General features: G+C 43.2%; 1 protein-coding gene across 1 annotated transcript in view; it reads left to right on the plus strand.

Annotated features, from left to right (window-relative positions):
- Positions 1-19,793, plus strand: part of SMIM14 (small integral membrane protein 14) — a 37,632-nt gene extending 17,839 nt beyond the window's left edge. The window contains exons 2-5 of the mRNA XM_035113020.2: positions 4,643-4,760; positions 9,821-9,869; positions 16,085-16,233; positions 17,891-19,793. Of these exons, the coding sequence (XP_034968911.1) occupies positions 4,686-4,760; positions 9,821-9,869; positions 16,085-16,233; positions 17,891-17,923 (306 nt within the window). The 5' untranslated portion in view covers positions 4,643-4,685 and the 3' untranslated portion in view covers positions 17,924-19,793. The remainder of the gene's footprint in view (positions 1-4,642; positions 4,761-9,820; positions 9,870-16,084; positions 16,234-17,890) is intronic.
- Positions 19,794-21,662: the final 1,869 nt, after the last annotated feature.

Genomic DNA, 21,662 nt, shown 5'->3' on the forward strand with positions numbered 1-21,662 from the left:
GTCCCCCCATATTACACCACTTGTTAATGCAGGGGTGAGGAACCTCTTGTAGTTGGCAGGCCAGATCCTTACCCCACCCCACCCCAAGTTCTAGCAGGTCATTTTGATATAAGTGGGTGAGGCCAGAGGTCCCCCACCTCTGGATTAGGGTCTCATAATTCTTATAGTACTCCCACAAGACATGGAAGAATAGTTGATGCAAGTCCTAGAAAGCTCTTAATCTGGATCCAACCCATCAGTGCTCCAATTTAGTTTTACTTGGTCATGAATAATTTTTCCAATTGATTTCAATGAAACCCAAATTCAGCTGACTTAATCACCAGGATGGACTTTTGGGCTATGGGCATTCAAACTTGCCTCATAAAGATAGAAGAGGCAACTTGGTAGTAACAGCTAAAATGTAGTCTGAAAATGTCTCAAAGGGTGTGGGTCTTTCCCGCTGCATACACAGTTTTACATGGCATTTAGGAACCTATTAATGATTGCACAGTGCAAGCTAGTAAATATATAGGATACCAGGCTTGCCTTGGTTATTATCCATTTGCATTCAAAACTTCAGTGATTTGCTGGTAACGTGGTGGGAGCTTTAGATTTGTGCATGCGTCAGCAGCCACTCAATAGAAGCAAATTGTCATAGTGAGACGTGGAACTGGGCATTTTTCAAAATGCCACCAACTCGTCTGACAGGTTTGTGTGAATTGACCCATAAAAATTATAAACTTCACTGTGCAAAGAAGTATTCACTTACGGAATATTTTTTAAAGAGCCCCATAGCTTAACAATTTGCTAGACTAGTATTTTTAGTCAATTATACTGTATTTACCAATTAGTAAATAAAACAGATTTAGGGTTGTATCCAGTGCAGACTCTGGGGGAATAGAACAGACTTCTGCAGTGGGACTTCACCTTTTTCCTTCCAGCTCAAAACCTGCGCCTGAGGATTGGGGGCTATAGTAGATTTTGGAGGTGTGCAGAGGTCTGCAATGCAGAGGAAAGGAAGCTAAAGTTCCATTGCACGAGATGAAGTCCATTTTACTTATTAATACTTGTACTGATGACGCTGGATTGCTTCGATAACTATTTTTACTGTATGTCACCTGGGCATTGACATATGGCGGCTAAAAATATAATAAAGATCAAGGAAACAAATTTTCTAAGTAAACCATGCAAGAGTACAGTAGTGAGCCAGTGACATGAATTGAATCACACCCATTGCTAATATTGGTATTTATCACAAAATTAACCTTTGAAATGTATGATTTTACAAAAGGCTCTTTTAAATCTGTACATTTCCGTGCAACACAGAAAGCACAATTTTGACATTTTGGTTTTGTAAACCTGTGCATTTTAATTGCTGCGTCGTAAAAAAGTTGCCACATTGCTTCACATCTCCTGCCCCCCCCCCCCGTCCTGATTTGAACTTTGCTGTAGTTCCTTTTGTAGTGTTACACCAGTCAAACAGGTGTAACTGGCAGGTGGGTTCCAATAAAAGATTTGAGTTGCAGTACTAGAAACCAATTAATATAGGGACTGTACCCATTAAATAGGTACAACCAGAAAGTAGTGTTCTTGTCCTTTTATAATGTTTCTGAGGGTTGTGACAGTCCTATGATTTACTTGTGCTTTTTGCAACATGAGGAACTGCCTCACCCACACCGTGGATGCCCTATCATATGGGGTAATATCTGGCATCATTATGCTTCGAGATGAACTCCCACATGAAATCTTGAAAACACAATAGCAACCTGTGCTCCTTCTGCATGAATGCTTGTCACTAAGACATTATATCATTAAAAGAAACTCATCCAATTTGACTTACATAAACTTGCCAGTGAATTGGATTGTACCTGTCTCCAATAAATGAAGTAGAGGTGCATTAGAGAACTGGTAGGTCTTGTGCCAGGGCACATCATTATCATATCTAAAAATCTGTATTGTACAATTTTTGAAAGCAGGATTTAATGTTCCACCATTTTAGTGGTGATGGGGGAATTTCACTGCCTTTCAAAACCCTTCTGTTGACATCTACTTTTCTAAATCTTTTTTTTAAAATATAAGATAAAGGACCTTTCAGTGATTCTCCTACCTGAGTGATAATGGTCTAGGAACGGTTTTATCATGTGATCTGCTTGGTGAGGCTTAGGAAACAGTGCCAAGTGTGAACTATATGAAGAAGCTATAAATATAGGACTCATAGACTCCGCTGCCAGCAGTCCATTCCTACTGAGCTGAATCGAACAAATGTAAATGTGCTCCAGAAACCGTGCATTGTTGTCCGCTATGTATCTCTCCCTGCCCACCTTGGGTATGAAGCAAAGGGTTATCAAGCCTCTGATGGGTTTCCATTCATGGCTATAGGTTGTATTCCAATTACGGTAGTGTGTCACATTGTGTGTGCACTTGTCCCATAATGCCAGTTCGTCTAGTCCAGTACTGCATATTTAAAGAGGTTTTAAGACTGTCTCAAGCCAAATCTTAAAAAAGTAGTATAAACACTGACAACTGGGAAGCACCGGCTTGCGAGTGGTCCAATTGGAGAACAGCCTTTACCAAAGGTGTCATGGGCTTCGAAGATGCTCAAACTCAGCACGAAAGGGAGAAACTAGCTAAGAGGAAGGAACACTTGCCAAACCCTCACCATGATCAACTTCTGCCCAGAAACCTATGTCTCCACTGTGGAAGGATGTGTTACCACAGTAACTTACGGGCTCACTGTTAAGACAGTGTTCATGGAAGACAACCTTACTCAGCTACGAGGGATCGCCAAAGAAGAAGACTGCAGATACGAAGTTTGCCATGGATCCTGGGCCCAACTTTGTAGAGTCTCAGAGTGGGATGGGGAAAACTGTGGTCCTCCAGATGCTGTGGAACCTGACTCCTGTGAGTCTGAGCCAGCACAGACAATGCTCAGGGATGGTGGAAGTTGTAATGTAGCAACAGCTGGCAGGTGACAGGTTCTCCATGCCAGGTCTAAGCAAATCTTCCCAGATTTGGTCTTGGAGAATCTCAGTAGGAAAAGTTTGTAATAGAAAACTTGTGCTCTCTGACACATCGATTTTAACACTCACATCATACAGGTACTGTATTTAAGGTGCAAAATGCCACCTTATTTGAAACACGGAATTAAAAATGCAGTAAAACCCACCCGTCTTCCTCTTACTGAGCGTTTACCTCCCCATGTTTATCAGAGATTGTAAACCTCATTGTAAACTTCCTCATTGCTTTGGTATGAAGCAGTTGATAATGCTTTTGCTTGCTGAATGCTCAGGAGGAGGATATACCACTGGGAGTCCAGAAGGAATTGAATTTTAATTTGGAGGCACACCAGATCTTTAATATGGCTCCTGTGCTCTTTAACACATGTATTATATTGTTACTGAAATATATCACATAGCGTTAGAGCTTGTGATCAGTACATTTCAGAAGTTACATGGAGGCTTCTCGTTCCTCTTCATGCGCAGGCTTACAAATATAGACCAGCCACATTGCTTCAGCAAACACATTATTTCCTTAATGTGTGTGTTTGTTGATTAATAGTTATGCAGATTTGGCAGGCAGGATGAACTTGACCCCTTCCCTACCCACTGATTATCTTAATGCAATCCCTCTCACACTTTTCCCCCAGTTGGGCTTATGTCTGGTCTCTGAACATGCTGTACCACTGAACTACAACCCTCACCCTGGTTGGACTAAATACTTGTGCTCACTGATCTTTCCCTTGCAATGAACCTTTCTGAATTATGGGAAACTGTATTTCCCCTGGAATGTGTGATTTCCCCCTCTGTCTTCTATTTATCCTACTTCCCACCTGGATTACAGGGGACAATACTGTATCTAAATTTGCATGGGGTGGTGGTGGATTATAGAAGGAAAAATATACTTTTTCTAGGCATTATAAGGAAACAGCTGTAGAACTGCCCCCTCACTGTTTTTGTCCCTTTGGAGTCTGGCAATGAAATGATTAATTTTGCAAAAGGTAGCTCCACCCTGTCCAGCTAAAGTTAATAGAGATTAAGTGCCCTGGAAGTTTAAGTTAATCGTGGCGTGTTCTGCTGGTTTCAATGGGGCCTCAGCTTTAACTGAATTGTAGCCAGGAAGTTTCTGGGCTGTGCATGATGAAAGCGGGGGCAGGGAGGAGAAAAGGTACGTCAGACAAAGCATATTTCTTTAGGGGTAAATTACATTGAAATAAATTGGACTCACTTCAGAGTAAAGCTACAGTAGTTGCAACTTTTAAGTCCTTCCGGTCCAAGGAACTTAAATTGCAAAAAGATTCAATTCCATGGGTTTTAAGTATTCCTTAGCTATGACTGGCTTCTGCTGGACTTGTGCCCCATAGCTATCAGGAGCGTTTTGAAGTTGACATATTCAAAAAGAAAAAGGCGCCAAATTTAAAGCGTGTCAATTTTTTATGATGCGCTCAGAGTATGATCCTCATTTCCCCCTGGTCTGTCCTCTCAAACTGGCGATGGGAAAGAGTCTTTTGCCTGGTGCAGCTTGAGCTTTGCTCACAAGGGGAAAATGTTATTTTGAATTGCTGGCCTCAATTCAAGTTTAGCCTGAATGAAAATGGGTAAACCTTTGTGTGAAAAGAAAAGGAAAAAAATGTGTAGCTAACACACAACCCCTTTGTCTTTTCTAGGTGTTCGTTATCAAGGACCGGTTTTAGCTTCATCTGAACAGCCATGGCAGAAGGTGGATTTGATCCCTGCGAGTGTATCTGCTCGCATGAACATGCCATGAGGAGGCTGATCAATCTGGTGAGAGACATTTGCCTTTATGTTCCTTTCGTTCAAATCCGATTCCGGCCAATTGCATGGCTACCACTGAATAGCCTTCTTGAGCGCTACTCATGCAGTCTTTCAAAGGGCATGCCAATTTTTTCTTAGAGCAGTCTTTCCACAAGTCGTTCAAGGGGCTACATCTATTATCCATAGGATGGACCGTTACAATAATAGGGAAACCTTCCAGCTGAGCATTGTCAATTTCAGTTGTGCTGTCAAAAACAAGGGTGAGTCCTTGGGAGTGGGTTCTCCGTCCCTCCCTCCCCCTCCCCTCTCTCAACATTTCGGGGAGATGTGCACTCTGGCACAGATGAGGAGCGGCACAATCTTGGAAACTAGTCAAGGTAAAATCCATGGACACAAAGCACTCTTTAAGGGTAGTGGGAAAGTAGATTGGCTGGAGGTTTGCTTCTTAGATTTATTTAAAGGGCCATACTAGTAGTTCTGCAATTGAATGGTGTCATGTGAGGCTATCCAACGTGTGTATAAAAGAGAAGAATTGGGAAAATAAAGGAATGATCCAGTCATATTTAAATACTCCTTTGTTTCAGTGGGAGATCGTTAAAACAACAAGATTGAAAAGTACTATAACACTGACAGGCTTGTACCTAAGTTTTAAAATGACTTAATTTTTTTACCCCACGGGAGGGAAAACACAGCATTTTACTTGGAACTGGGCTGGGGATCCACATGGCTGTTGGGAAAAATGCAGCTTCTGGGTGTATTACAATCACTTCTAGGAAGCTATTCCTCCAGAGCCTTTTTGAATATTGAGCAGCCTGTTTCCATCCAACCTGGCCATGATAAGAACCTTGAACATTTAAGAATTAGGTGCCCCCCTTTGCTTGCTTTCCTCGTCCTGACCCACCACCTTTTCCTTTTGTGCCGTGTCTTCTTATATTGCAGCCCCGAGGGCATTCAAAAGCTGTACTTGGAGCTTTTCCATAATGCTTTCACCTAGCAGTTTGAAAGCACATCAAAGTGCAAGCAGATAAATAGGGACCGCTCCAGCGGGAAGGTAAATGGCGTTTCCGTTCTGTCCAGCAGAGAGGACAGATAAAAATTAGGATTAGCATGTTGACTTAGAGGAGTGATAAGGAGACAGGAAATGTGCACCTGTGAGCTAAAAGAAAGGTAGGGAACAAGAAGAAAAAATGGAGGCTATGGGGCCAGGTGGTGTGGTCTGGGAGAGGTAGGATGAGCATATGTGTGTGAGGTTTTAATTTTATTTAAAGGTGATTTAGGGGAAATTTAATTGTGAACAGTGTTACGTTCCAAGGAGTAGCTTTGCGTTTTGAGGCTCATGTATCCCAGCCATGTGTTCTGCTAAGTTTCTGAAGGGCCAAGGTGTTTTGCCTCTTAGCCTCTCATTAGTTTCCCTTCTGTGAAATGGATGTTTTCTTGCAGTAGTAACTACAGTCTTTCTCCACGTCCCCACAACAGCCGGTTTGTGAATTGCTGTGTCCTTCCGGGCCAGCCGTTTTGCAGCAGTGCCCACATTGCAAATGCAGCCATGGACCCCAAAACAGTTGTCATCGGCAACATCGTCAAAGTCAGTTGAGATTGTATCAGATAAAATAGGTTCAGGGTGGAGTTATGGGAGTATTAATGCAAATGAACCCAGTGAGAGGTGTGTGTAGAGGTGTGTGTGTGTGTGTGTGTGAGAGAGAGAGAGAGAGAGAGAGAGAGAGAATTCTTGAAACACGAAATCCTTAACATACTGCGTCTTGTGTCAAATGTGAGGGAGGGGCATTTTTGAAAGGATTACTGTATATGAATTTTGATTTAAACTGCTGAGGAGGGAAATGAAACTGGCACACAGTCTGTTAAGGGGAGATCATATCTCAAGTTCTACGAGGTCTAAATACTTTCTTTTTGAAAAATGGAAGCTGGAAATTAGGTTCACCAGGGGGCAACTATCTCTTGTGGATGCCCATTTCCTATAACCTTATCTCCAGAATGTGTATAATAAAGGCAAGGCAATCTCTAGGAATCTTATTAATACTGTACTACTACCGTATATATTTTTCCATTATTTTTCTATCTTGCCTACATCAACATTGCCCTCTTTTGGTAGGGAAGCAACACTGCAAGGTGTGTGGTTATAAGCCCCCTTTAGAATGGTGGTGTAGGTTAAAAATGCAGTAAGTTGTGCTCATATGATTTCTATTTTTACCTGGTACATATGGTTGTATGTTACATAATACAAACCACTGGACACAGTCTGCTTGAAGCTCACCTGCAGTCAAGCCCCAGTGAAATTAATGAAACGTGATTCATTCAAATCAAATTTTAAAATGTGTTAGGTACAGTTTATCTTTATCTACGTCTGCAAAATGTCTCCAGGCTTGTGCAGAGCTCTCCCTCATTAGAACAACTCATGTACTACAAAGCTTATTGAAAGAGCTTGCTAGACAGAAGTCAAAGCAGAAGCAATTAAAGTGGAACCTCTGTTTACACCTACCTCTGTTTATGAACGCCTCCGTTTACGAACACCGTGGACCCGGAATTGTTTACATCTGGGTTCCGTGGCGTCAGATGCGCAGATCGCAGAAGCGATCTGCACAGAAGCGTGACTTCAGGGAGCGAATGCCTCCGTTTACGAATGCCTCCGTGGAACTGATTGCGTTCGTAAACCGAGATTCCACTGTAGAGAGTTTTCCATTTGCCAAGAATTAAAGCCAAACCTATGGATATGTTCTCTCTCTGATTGTAAAGTGGGTGTTTTGTGTTGATGCTAAAATAGGAGAAAGGACAGGTGTGAGAAACCTTCAATATAGTTGGGGAAATCCTCTGTGTGTGTGAAATCTCTAATTCCCATATCCCTCCAATGCAGAAGGGATCAAGGGCTGGCCACTGTAAAAAGATGGAAGTGAAGCAAATTGCATAGGTGAACACTCATCTGATAGCACTGGAACAAAAAACGAGGAGGGACTTGTGCTTAGGAAATGCCCCTTGGAGAATCACCATCAAAATTTAAAGGATGGGGTTGGAGTTGACCTTTGGCATGCATTCTTGGATTTCTGAGTGTTGTTGTAGTGTGGCTAAATCACATAGCTACATTAACCATGCTTTTAAAAAAGCACGCCTAAACTTACCGCTTCTGTTGTGAAGGAAACATAGTCACGTGGGACCCTTAGCTATTTCCCTGCCAAAAATCCACCCCACAGCTGCCCCTTGTGACGTTTTACTGCGAAAGGTACCTTTAAGGACAATTAGCAGCTGATGGGAAGGGAGGGGCAGGCAGGGCCGGCTCACCCATTGGGTCTAGTGGTGTGGGGCGCCTGGGCGCTGAGGGGCGCCCCAGCAAGTGGGGGAGCTGTGCAGCGACTTCCCTTTTCCCTCCTCCTGCACGCCCGCTACCCGCGCCACTCGGGAGACCAGGGAGGTAAGTGAGCAGAGCAGGGGCACTAGGACCCTGTTCCGCTCTGCAGCGCCTGGGTCATTCCTCACCCCGGCGCTGTGTTTCATTGGTAGAGGCGACGCCACATGGCAGCAGCTCTACCAATGAAACGCAGTGCCAGGGTCATCCCTGTTGGTGGGAAGGCTCGGATGCCTTCCCGCAGTCTGGGGCTCTCCCCACTGGCTCCGTGGCACCCATCTGGCCTCCTTCCCTCCGTCCTTACCTCCATGCTGAGGCGGCCGGGGGATAGCGAGCGGTGTCGGCCGTGCCCAAGCAACTGGGAGGGGGTGCTGCGGGGCTTGTTCCCCTGCCTCCGTCCTTCCACCCGGTTTGGGGCGACTGACTGACTGAGGCTGCTGGGCTCCGCTAACCCAGCAGCCAGTGCAGCGCCGAAACCTGGCTGGGTGGCGGCTCGCCTGAGGCGCACGGACTCGGTGTCCAGGTGCGGTGGCGGAGGCAGTGGCGCTCAACCTGCACGCACAGTGCAAGGCCGGGACTGGAGAGGTAAGAGCGCAGCGCACGTGGAAAGTACAAGCACCCTGGGGAGCAGGGCCAAGCAGCATTCACGTACGCGGCCGCAGGAGCTGAGGGAACAGGAGCTGCTGGAATCCCTCCTCTTCCAGCCTGCCTGGTAGCGTGTGGATTGTCCTCCTGGGCCGGGGCTATTTTTATGACTTGCTGCAAGTGAGGAGAGGGGCTTGTTTGCAGCCTGCCTTTCTTGGCCTTGCCTAAAGGAAGCTGGAAGGACTGGGGGGGGGTGTCAACTCTGGGAAATGGGGGAGGCACCGGAGGGATCTTCGCACCAGGGCGCTGGGTATGCTTAAGACGGCCCTGGGGGCAGATTTTGGCGGGGAAAGTGGTACAGTGTCCTAATCTGGATCAAGACCCTCTCTAGCTGTTTTTCTTTCAAAATTAAAGCCACCAGTGCTCAGCATGGTGTTTTTAAAAACATGCTTAATATAACATAGTTTGTCCCCAAGTGAGCATTCCATTGAAAATGATGTACAGTAGTGTGGAGAGACCGCATTTGCTCTGAGATGCGCATTTGGATATATATCTGGTTTAGGCCTGCTCTTTCTGATCCAGTAGAACAGGCTTCCTCAAATTCGGTCCTCCAGATGTTTTGAGACTACAATTCCCATCATCCCTGACCACTGGTCCTGCTAGCTAGGGATCATGGGAGTTGCAGTCCCAAAACATCTGGAGGGCTGAGTTTGAGGAAGCCTGCAGTAGAAGATTGTGTCCGGCTAGAGATTTGGAATTGGTCCGCACGTCATTGTTTTTAATAGCAACTCCTCCATATTGTACAGCCAACTGCTTTGGTTTCAAAAGCCAACTGTGATGCAATGTATTTGGAGAGGCTACTTAAAAAAAAGAAAGGAACATCTTTTTCCAACCGATGATTATCACCAAATTTCTAGCACTTATTGAAAAGCTGAAAAAAAGAATTTTTATATACAAGTAAATTTTTGAAAGTAAAACCCATGTAGTTAACAATAGTTAACTTCCAAGACTTTGCACTCGACTCTCCAAAGTTCATTTTATTTCAGAAATTCTGAAGACTCACCCACAAATCTTAGAACGGAGGAAATCTCTTTTTTCTCTAAGCAAGTTTCTGTTCTCTTCGTTTCAGTTACGGCAATCCCAATCCTACTGCACAGACACGGAATGCCTTCAGGAACGTGAGTAATAGGGAAATCTTGCGTGTATATTTTAAAACGCTTCTGTATATTGCTTTCCAGCACAAAGCAACTCAACTCCTGATTTTATATATATCAACAGAAATATATCCAAAATGATGATGATGATAATGCAATTTAAACACCAATAAAACAACAGCCACAATCATTACAAAATACAGGAAGATAGTTGGACAGAATAAGTCTAAGCATGCCTTCTTCATCATGTGGCAAAATTCCATTTAGATCAGAAAGCTTTCTCTGAGTCTAAGCTGGGGGTGGGCATCACTACAAAGGAGGCCTTTACTCTGGTTCCCCATATAACAAGCTACTCTCATCAATGGAAATGGCAAGTAGGAGTGACCCTCCTGCTAATCTCGGGGCTAAAATAATTAGTGTTAAGGAATAGATGCAAAGGAAAAGATTATGTCTGATGCCTAACTGTGCATTAGACTGAGTTTCATATTTCACCTTTTCACCTTTTTCTTTTCTTTTCACAAAATACCACAGGGATTGTTGCAGTCTAAAGTGGGAGAATTCACAGAAGCAGGGAGATACTTCTTAGGTTTTCTCTCTGGTCCCCCTCCCATTTAAAATGTTCCCATCTGCTTTCTTGCTGCAATTTGGGAAGGGGTGATTTTTTAATAAACAGAATAACCACTTTTTATATACCTTGGTTGTAATAAAACTTAAAAGGCGTTTATTTCCTAAAATAGAAAATGTGGGGGGGGGGAGAGGACAATGCATGGCTGAGGGCTAGGGGTGGGTGTTGCTCTGTGAAAAGTATCATCAGATTAGGATATCAAAACAGCATTTTGAGAAATTTATGGGGCATGCGTTTTGATCCAAACAGAAAAAGGCCTAGATAATTCAGAAAGAATCGTGCCATTGTATACCTTGTAGTATTGGTAATTTGAACCAAAGGAACACGAGTAGTTTTTTTTCTTAGTTGGAAGTTGATATTCCAGTTTTGAAATGCATAAACGTTCCAGCCAGGTACTAGACCCAGGTAAGGTTCATGATTCATCATGCCAGATAGCACACTACAGTCTTATTTTCCATCTTTCCTACTCTTTTGAAAAAAGGGGGAGGGGGTTGGCAGTGTTTGGATGTTTAGGAGTGATATAAAAATACAGAGAGAATTAGCTGTGAGTAAGAACATGTTTGGAATTTTTACATAAAGTGTGTTGGGGCCAGTAAGAGGCTATGAGTATACAGACCTGGAGAGTTAACTGCATGGCCAGCTGTCTAAATGCTGGAACCTCAAGTGCAGCACTAAGGAATACCTGCTTTGCGTAGCAGGCAAGGCAGAAGGCCCGGCTGCTACCGTAATATTTGCACCAGGCTTAGCCAACCCAGAAGTTTCATGCTGCTTGCCAGCCAATTGCAAGGGCAGATGTTGTACGCCTATGGAATCTTCGACGTCTGGGGGCCTGTAGTCAATGGGGAATGGCTTGCTAGACTACATTTTGACTTGCTCCTTTAGATTCTCACTGTCACATCTCCGGATTCCCTGTCACTAGCTTTCTTCTGTATTGATTTGGTGCCCTCCCCCCACCCTTCTCTTAAACCGGAAACGAGGGACTCCAGGTGTTGTTGGACTCCAATTCCCATCATCCCTGACTGGCCAAGCTGCCTGGACCTATGAGAATCAGAGTCCAACAGCATCTGGAAGATCATAGGTTCCCTAAGCAGAGCTGTGGAGAGTGTAGATCCTGGCACACAAATGAATTTGGGAACTTTATATCCTGAATTTCTGACTTACATGAAACCCTCGAGGTGGCTTGCATATAGAATTTATAGATTCTGCCACACACAATTCATTTAGGAACTTCACACACACCCGATTTCTGTTCTTAGATCAAACGCTCATGGTGGCTTACATATTAGAATTAAGAGGGGGGATCAGGGAAACATACTCAAAACAGTTTAAAAGAAGATGGGAACAGCAGATAAAAAATTGAAAACACTTCCCAACCCCAACCCCCAATATCAACTGAAAAGACCAAATGCCTAGTGGAATGATAAGCTTATTTCTAGATTTGAGGTGAGGGGGCTTAGCACGAATTGGCAGGGAATTATGATGTCTGCTGTCTTCCCTTAGTCACATCTGCTGATAGGACTGAAGAGCTGGAGGAATGCAGCAAGTGGTTTGGGAGCCTATGATTATTTTGCTTCCTGTCTGAGACCCAACTTACACAAACAAACTCTTTTGGCCAATGATTACAGCAGTAAAGGCTGGAACTTTGGGTGGGGTTTAGGTTTAGGAAGCAGGAGGGCAGGGGCTCTGCTGAAGTCACCCTGACGTCTGTTCCATTGCTGCAGATGAATGAATCATTATGAAAAAAGATGACTTGTGAAGGGAACTCCCTGAATTTTTGCACATTTGGAGTCTTTCTGTGGAAGTTTGAAGCTGTTGGGTTTGGTCTTTGCATCCAGACAAAGTGAAACAGCACTCATTTGCTTTGAGATACTATAGGCTAGCTTAAAAACTTTAAAAATTGTATTTTTGCAAGTAAAATTGGTGTCTAATGACACTGTTATGTCCATAAAGATTGGGAAAAGACCTTGCCAAAGCAGAGACTTGGCACAGAGAAAGAGTGGCCCTTCTGGGGGCAGCTAATTCTGTTGTTGTCTCTGTCAGCTTTGATTGGCTCAAACACCGGCTCCCTCGGCCTGAAAGTGAGATGAGCGCTGCAACCCCATAGTCACCTTTGACTGGACTTAACCATCCAGGGGCATTTTACCTTACCTTTTGGGCACTGACCACTCTCAGACTAGCTTAGCTTAACAAGGTGGTGGTCTTCTGTGTCTTCACACCATACTTTTATTCTGTCTTTTCACCAAGGCGTGTTGCATCTCCCTTTGCAACACAGTGGAGAGCAACCTGTGGCCCAAGTGCAATGTGTAACCCCCCCCCCCCCGCTAGTTTTGTGTACTCTCCAACATTTACTGTAGCTTCTCAATTTCTCCATTCTATCAGTTTCTTCATTCTTCTGTGTTTCCTCCTTCCTTCTCTTAGCTTTTAAAATTGTGCTTTCCCTCTTTCTTTATAGTTCCATAAAGGGCAGTATTTTATTTGGTGAAAATACTGGTAAATTGGGTGTGTATGTATATAGCTCACTAAAGTCAGAATGGAATTGCTGTCCAGAAAATAACCCCATCAAACCTAGCTCAGGGCTTACATCTGAGTAGACCTGCATAGGATTTCTAATCTGAGCTAGCCATGACGAAAGCTGAAGAATGGAGCCTTTGTTCTGGATTATTTAATACATAAAACTTTGTTCCCGCCCCTCATCAGCCCTCCTCTGCCCAGCATTGACATGTGTCCCACGTGAGACTACCCCCGAGAGAATGAGACCCTCAGCAGCAGGGGTCAGCAAACTTTTTCAGCAGGGTCCATTGGCCCTCAGACCTCAGAATGAATGAATTCCTATGCCCCACAAATAACCCAGAGATGCATTTTAAATAAAAGGACACATTCTACTCATGTAAAAACACACTGACTAAAAACACACTGATTCTCCGACCGACCGTGGGCTAGATTTAGAAGGCAATTGGGCTGGATCTGGCCCCTGGGCCTTAGTTTGCCTACCCATGCTCAGCAGCATAGAGATTTCCCATCCCTGCTTTACAGGATAGGGCCCTTCCTCTCTGCCCCATTGGCAAAATCTCTGCATAAGATTGTGGTTATCGTCATGATGTGAGCTGGGAACAAATAGTCCCCAGTCCAAATATCAGTTTAGCCATGAACTACGGTAGATGGCCTTCAGCAAGCTTCTAGCTCAGAGCTCCCGTCTGCCGCATGAACAATATCCTGTCCTCCTTGAAGGCTGTTGCAAAGATAAATTATGAACATGTTTAAAGCATGCCACAAACTTTTCAAGCCTTTCCTATACCTTCGCAATTCTTACAATATGCTATATAATTATTAAATATTAACGGTTTGATTTAGGTTGATTACATTTTTAAATATGTATTCTTGCAATACATTGAGGAAAGGAGTGGGTAGTCAGAGGCTCGGTGTACTGTATATTGAACAGAGCTATGTCACAGGAGGAGGAAGAAACCTTACTCCTGAGGTTTTAAAAATCTATAATTTTAATTGCTTCCAACTCTGAGCTTATTTCCTACTAGGCCTTCCCTCTCTGCCCCTGCCCCAAGGACACTGCTAATAACCTTTGCCCAAGGAAGCTGAAGGTCTCTTTCGCAGTTTGACATTGAGAGGGATGTCATACAGGAGATGCCTTTGACAGATATGCAGATAACTGATGAGCCCTGGAAACAGGAGCTTCAAGTGTTGCCTTGAAGAGAACAGCTTCTTAAAGAGGTGGTCAGCTTATCTGTAAGATATTTGATGGATTTAAAACTCCACAGCAGCCCAGATATCTAGCTTTTGTCTCTCACAGTCCCTTTCGCATCAGTTGCTGTTATATTGCTGCCCAAATGATGAGTGAAATGAGGCCTCCAGAAGTTTAGGGGGATATTGTTTTGTGGGCTACAGAAGAAAAGCAGGGCGCTTATCAGCTTTCCTCTCTGAGAACTCTGACTACATGATACTGCTGCCTTCAATGTTCTTTGGCTTCTTATGGCAGCACTCTTTGGGCACCGAGCTCTGAGCCGAATTAGTTTTCTGTACTGCTGCAAGATTAACAGAGCAAGCCAAACTGTTTCTCAAGCCAGACTGTGGGAGGTTTGGACTGAGTGGAGGCATCCCTCTGCTCAGTAATCATGGCTGAGCAATCCTCCCATTTTTATATTATTTTTATTTATTCGTTAAATTTGTATAGCACCCTTCTTCCGAAGATCTCAGGGCAGTTCACAGCATAAAATCACAAAATACATAATAAAAACAAGAACAAAACAAACCAATAACCACCCCCTTGTGAACACATTTAAAAGGATATAGGATGTCCATCAGCCAAAGGCCTGGTTAAAGAGGAATGTTTTTGCCTGGTGCCTAAAAGTGTATAATGAAGGTGCCAGGCGAGTCTCCCTGGGAAGAGCATTCTACAAATGGGGAGCCACTGCAGAAAAGGCCCGTTCTTGTGTTGCCACCCTCTAGACCTCTCACTGAAGCAGCACATGAATAAGAGTCTCAGATGATCATCACAGGGTCTGGGTAGGTTCATATGGGGAGATGTGGCTCTGGAAGTATTGTGGTCCTGAGCTGTTTTGGGGCTTTATAGATCAAAACCAGTAGTTTGAATTGGGCCATAATTGACAGCCAGTGCTGTTGGGCCAGGATCGGTGTAATATGTTCAAACTGTTTGGTCCTGGTGAGCAACCTGGCTGCCCATTTCTGCATTAGCAAGTTTCCAAACCGTCTTCAGGGGCAGCCCTATGTATAATGCATTGCAGTAATCTAACCTAGAGGTTACCAGAGCATGGACAACAGTAGTTAGGCTATCCCTATCCGAAGCTGATGGAAGGCACTTTGCACCACTGAGGCACTGCTGCTGTGGATTTAATCAATTTGGTAGTGACTTTATTAAATAATATTAATGTAAACATACTAGACTGCTTGTATCTTTGCATAAATGTGTGTGTTCTGCATGTGTGTCTATATCTATATCCATCATAAAGCCCCCTGTGTGGAGGCCTCAATAGCTTCAGCCTTTCACCACCGCTACAAAATTTATATTGGTCAGTGGGTAGATTACAGGTTCTTGGTAACAATCAGCAAGTATTTGCTCTTTACATTTTCAAAAACGGTGCTAACATTAGGGACCCTGTTGACCAGAAAGTAAAAGACACAGAGGGAAGAAAATAAATATGGAAGTGAGAAAGCTGAGAGAACTCATTTGTTGGAAAGTTGGCAGATGGCACCATAAACCTTCAGTTATGCAGATGAAATAACTAGCCCTGTGATCAGTTTAAAAAGGATTAAAGACAAAGTGGAAAAGAAACAGACAGCGTTTAAGAAATAGTCATCTATTTCTTGAGGTTAAGGTTTAACAGTCAGTACAGTGACTCACATGGGACCGTGTTTGTTCAGTGACTCAGGAGGTGGAGCTACTTTTCTCTTTCCAAGCCAGTTAGCCCTCCTTCACGAGCTGAACTTATCTGTCGAGCCTGAGTTTCTACCTTAGCTTGACCCTCTTGTTTCTCCCAAAATGCTGCGTAATCCCCATCTGGGTCCCCTTAATTGTAGTTAGTTTTGAAAAGTGACTTGAAATTCTCCACTCCGTTTAATTCATATGTTCTTTTCCTTCCAGTGCCAGGACCCAATCCGTCTGCTGATAATGACATCAGTGTGACAATGATAATGGTGGGATGGCTTGTTCTGGCACTGGTACTGTTCTTGATGAGACCTGCTAACCTAAGAAGACCTTTTACAGCTGAAAAACCATCCAGCCCACATAATGTGAGTATTCCGACGTTTTAGTTAACCTCCCTACATAATGTCAGACAACGAGGCAGGGAGAGGGGAATAGGTGATGCAGAAGCCTGAGTTTCTCGAAGAAAAACCAAGAAACAAATGCAATTCATATGTCACTTTTGGCAGATTGTGCTACACTGTGTCCAGTAATGCATTTTCCTCATCCATTCTAATGTTGCATTCCTGTTTACGAAACCGTTCATGTTGCGATCTGGTGCAGTCCTAAATAAAAAGTACCTTAAAGCAGTGGTTTCAACCAATAGAAATCTGTAATGTTGTTAAAGGTAAAGGGACCGCTGACAGTTAAGTCCAGTCGCAGACGACTCTGGGGTTGCGGCGCTCATCTTGCTTTAATGGCCAAGGGAGTCGGCGTTTGTCCGCAGACAGCTTCTGGGTCATGTGGCCAGCATGACTAAGCCACTTCTGGCGAACCAGAGCGGTACCTATTTATCTACTTGCACTTTGGTGTGCTTTCAAACTGCTAGGTTGGCAGGAGCAGGAACCGAGCAACGGGATCTCACCCCATCACAGAGTTTTGAACCGCCAACCTTCTGATCGACATGCCCTAGGCTCAGTGGTTTAGACCACAGCGCCACCCGCTGTGTTACACACAGCAAATGCCCTCCTCTTTCATCCCACACAACACACTAGCACTGCACAGACTTCATGCACGACAGATTTATAAAACGTAATGAAAACAATTTCCCCAAGTTTGTTATACTTCTAGCACTTATGTGGAAGATCGGTCACCCTTGCGTAGAAGAAGGAAAGGGAACAGAAAGAGGTCTGTGTGTATTGTTTTTTGTTTGTTTCTTTTTGAGAGTATTGAAGATTACCTGTTGTAGCTGTTATCAGGATCAGGCTGGAATCAGGCGGGACGGTTTTGCATGGAACCGAGCCAGGGATAAGCTGACTAGTCCTCAGCAGACAGGAAGGTCTGCCCTGCTAACTAGACAATGACAGGTGCCCACTTCCTGGTTCTAATAAATTGTGTGGTCACCCTGGAAGCGTCTTCTTGGTCTATCAGAAGGAGTGACATGGGGCATCTCTATTCACTGCCAGGCCTAAAGACATCTCTGAATACTTCCAGTTCTCAGTAGCTCAGTCAGCTAGAGTTCTATCTGTCCCTGGCATTCCTGGTTCTGCCATTGCATTCCCTAATGGAAACAAACTCAAAAAGGTGTATGGCGAATCTTGAAATGGACAGCTTCTTCTCTTGTACACATTTCTTTCTTCTGTTCTAATCTTTATTCTCTTTTGTACACATTCCTATTGTTCTAATGGCGGGCACATAGAACAGGGACGTTTTGGTGGTGGCCTGCTGTTGTGGAATTCAGTCCCATGTGACATGAGGAAAGCTTCATACTTTTAAATGGGCCTTGAATACCCATCTTTTTGTCATGGCCTTCAGTGAGTAACTTGCAAGCAGTAGAATTAGTGCTGAGTTCTGCTTATGTATGTGTTTTAAGTTACGCTGGGTTATTTGCGCTAGCTTTCAGTAGTTTTAAGTAGATGCTTTATATTTGATTGCCTATGTTTAAATTCGTATTATGTCATGCCCCTTTACATAGAATGTCTGTCTTGAAAACCAGGCTGCTAAATGAAATTAAAATATATAAATCAGTGTATTCTTGACACACAGGGACAAGAACCACCAGCTCCACCCGTGGACTAGACCATACTGGAGGAAGCTCAGCGACTGTAACATTGCACGACCAAAAGAACGAACGTGACCAGAATACTCCTCTATGTTGCTCACAATACTGTTCTGCTCCATACATTTAAAATTCTTTTGCACCCCCTCCCATTATATATTTGAATAAGTTAACATATGTGGCATTTTTGCTGGTGTTCATTGGACTCCAGGCATTGCACTTTGCAATAATATCCAAAAGAAAATTAAAGCCTACTTGTCATTTTTCAAACAAATTGTTCTTTCCCTGCATATGGCAAAAATGCACACAGTCCACCAACAATGTCTCTGTGATCTATGTACATTTATGGGGTGGAGGGAACTGCACAGAAGTTCCCATTGAATGTGCCATTATCTATAGAGTTGTTGTAGAACAGGGGTGGCTAATCTGGGCTCCTCTTAATATTGCTGGACTAAAACTCCCATCATTTCCAATCCATGGCCAACGGTCAGGGATGGTGTAAATTATTGTCTGGCAACATCCAACTGGCCACACGTTAGCCTCCCCAATTTAGAAGAACCCAAATTGTATCTCATCAATACAACTTTGGATTTACTTTGTGCCTGCGAACTAGAATAGTTTCACAGGGATTCTGTCTACTATTTATATCTGTGTTCATGTTGTCCAAAGTACATCCTTCTCTAAAATGAGGCCAAATTAATTGTATTTATTGGAAGCAAGCAAATAAATTTAGTGTTGTATTAAGGTAACTAAAGAGTGCATAACTAAATGTTACATTTGAAACTAGGAATATTTACAAATACTATAATAAAAGTAGTTATCTGTATACTTCTCTGTAATGGATATTACAGTCCATATCCAGTTATTTTCTGTAAATTGTAGAGCTCTAATGTGCACGTGAAGCTGCTCTGGATTGTAAAGGTTTCCCAGTCAGTTCAGTGGCAGGGCAGCAGCATGGTGTATGTAGGTAAAAATGTTGCATTTGTAAGCATTTCCCCTGTCACTGAAGTTGTTTAGAAACCTTTGAAAGAAGGAAGAAGTCTATGCATATTGGACTGTTTGTGGAACTGTAGATCAGAATACCTCTTATTCAAATACGGGGGGGGGCACAATGACCAAATAAAACAATCTCATTCTATTTTTAAGTCCATATAACTAGATTTATCCTATGTACTTACTTGCTGCATTGATTATTTCACACAGAATACTGAACTATTTCTGGCTCATTCCTGCTTTGCTAGTAAGTAAGTGTTTTGGATAGATTTTACTGGTCCATTGCAGCATTGTCAGCTATGAAGTTAGTGACCACTGTTAGAACCTTTAAGCCAGTACCATTTTTCTTTTTTTAAATCCAGGACTAATGGGTCAATCCTTAATAGATTTACTTAGAATTAATTTTACCAAGATCAATGGGTTTATATCTCAGAAAGTGTGTTTAGCCTAATGGTGCTTCCACATGAGACACTTGCGCGCGCGCGCACACACACACTTCCTTTGTCTGTGTAACAGCATCACTCCAATCTGCATTATTTATTTTCAGAAGTTAACATTTTCATATTCTTAGAAACAGCATGCCAAAGCTGTGCCTCCAAGGCAAGAGTCCAGCTGCCATTTTTTTATGGATGGAATCAGCAAGCAGTAATGTAAAGACACCAAATGTTCACAGAAATAGAACAGATTGGTTGCAAATATTAAACATAGTTTTAAGGACTGCCATTTGGATTTAAAATGTTGTTTTATCCATTATGAATTACATTATCTATGTTCAGCTTTCCCTTAAAGTGTGCGGGAGACAAAGAGGAGTCTTTAGACATGTTAAGAGACATCTTAAGTGTTGCTTAAATCCCCAGCAAGAGATATTCTGCATACCACAGAAACTGAAGTGGTAAGGTGAGGTGATAAAATTCTGGACTGTACCACTTGCAATTGCAAATGTGTGAAAGGTGTCATAGTTCTGAATGCTAAAACCTTTCCTGCTTCAAAGAAACTGTCACATTAGAGAAGGCCTCATGAAACCTTTGTGTCTGATGGAATAGTTTACATCTTGTAGAGATCCCCTTCCTAGGTGCAGAAGCGTTTAAAAGCATGCACCTCCCACCTGCAGCCTCAAGTGTACAGCCCAGAATTCTGCTATCTCAGTACTGTATGCAATGTGTAGAACAGCTTTAATGCTGAAAGCATCCTCAAATTTGGCTTCTTGGAACAGACTCTTCAATCAGACATAATTTATGGTTGCCAGAAATGAAATGTAGTACGGTAATTGTAATTTGCATTTTTCTTATGCATTGTCAATTATCTTCCCTCCTTTACTTTATTCTTGGAATGACCAACAGGAAAATATAAGATGACTTAGATGCTTTGGTATGCATGTACTCACAATTCCACTTTAACTACTAGAAAGGCAAATGCATATGCATTAAGTAATTTAAGAACATTATGCTGTTCAGTCCTGTGCATGTTTAGTTGGAAGTCCTATTATATTCAGTGGGGCTTGCATCTGAGCAAGTGTTCCTAAGACTGCAGCTGGGAGTGAAAAAAAGAAAAACAACTCTGCCTGTTTTTCTTCATCAGAGAACAAAAAGAACCCTTTTATGTTTTAGATTGGCTATGGAGCTTTTTACTGACAATTTTATAGCAATTTAGCAATATCGCAGCAAAATGGCTTGCAGTAATTCACAGAAGGGAAGGGACCACCATTCTAGTGCAACCCCCTGCAATGCAGGGATAATGACCAAAACATTTATTTGGTCCTATACTAAATTTGCATCAGTAACCCCTAAAATATGGATCTCGAACAAAAATATTTTTGAGGAAGATGCCTTATACTGGATTGGTCCATCTTCCTTGCTATTGTCTACACTGACTGGCAGCGACACTCCCAGGAGACATTCACAGTATTCCTTGGAAATGCCAAGGATTTGTCTAGGACCTTCTACATGCAAAGCAGATGCTTCAACACTGAGTTATGGCCCTTATTGACTCCTTTCATCTTGTTATGGAAGAAGCCATGGCAAATTTAAACCAATCTCATTGTGATTTACACTTATACAGTAGAAAAAAAAGGTAAAGGGACCCCTGACCATTAGGTCCAGTCGTGACCGACTCTGGGGTTGCGCGCTCATCTCGCATTATTGGCCGAGGGAGCCGGCGTATAGCTTCCAGGTCATGTGGCCAGCATGACAAAGCCGCTTCTGGCAAACCAGAGCAGCACATGGAAACGCCGTTTACCTTCCCGCTGTAGCGGTTCCTATTTATCTACTTGCATTTTGACATGCTTTCGAACTGCTAGGTTGGCAGGAGCTGGGACCAAGCAACGGGAGCTCACCCCGTCACAGGGATTCGAACCGCTGATGTGGGGGGGGGGGTACTAGCAAATTATTTCCACCCACCCCAGACAACCTATGACGATTAATACCATGTTCACATTCTTGCTAACTTAGGGGCAAACAGAATAATCCATACTGCGCTTTAACACAGTCTTTTGTGCATCAGAGCTGTTCCAGATTGCTTAACCTGCCACAAAACTGTGTGTTGCAGAAGATTCAAACAATGTTTTAAAAAACTGTGGTGGTGTTCATTACATTTAGCTTTGTGTATGGTGCCAACTACCTGGACCTATTGCTCTTGGTTTGCATGGATCGGCATGCTATAGTACATCTGTACATATTGGAAGCTGCCTTTCAGAGATGTTTGTGCACCCTTGCCAAACCTGGCAGGGAACTTGAGGATTGCCAGAACAGTTGGAAAACCTCTGCTTTA

The sequence above is a fragment of the Zootoca vivipara genome, chromosome 9, assembly GCF_963506605.1.
Source record: "Zootoca vivipara chromosome 9, rZooViv1.1, whole genome shotgun sequence".
Classification (NCBI taxonomy): Eukaryota; Metazoa; Chordata; class Lepidosauria; order Squamata; family Lacertidae; genus Zootoca; species Zootoca vivipara.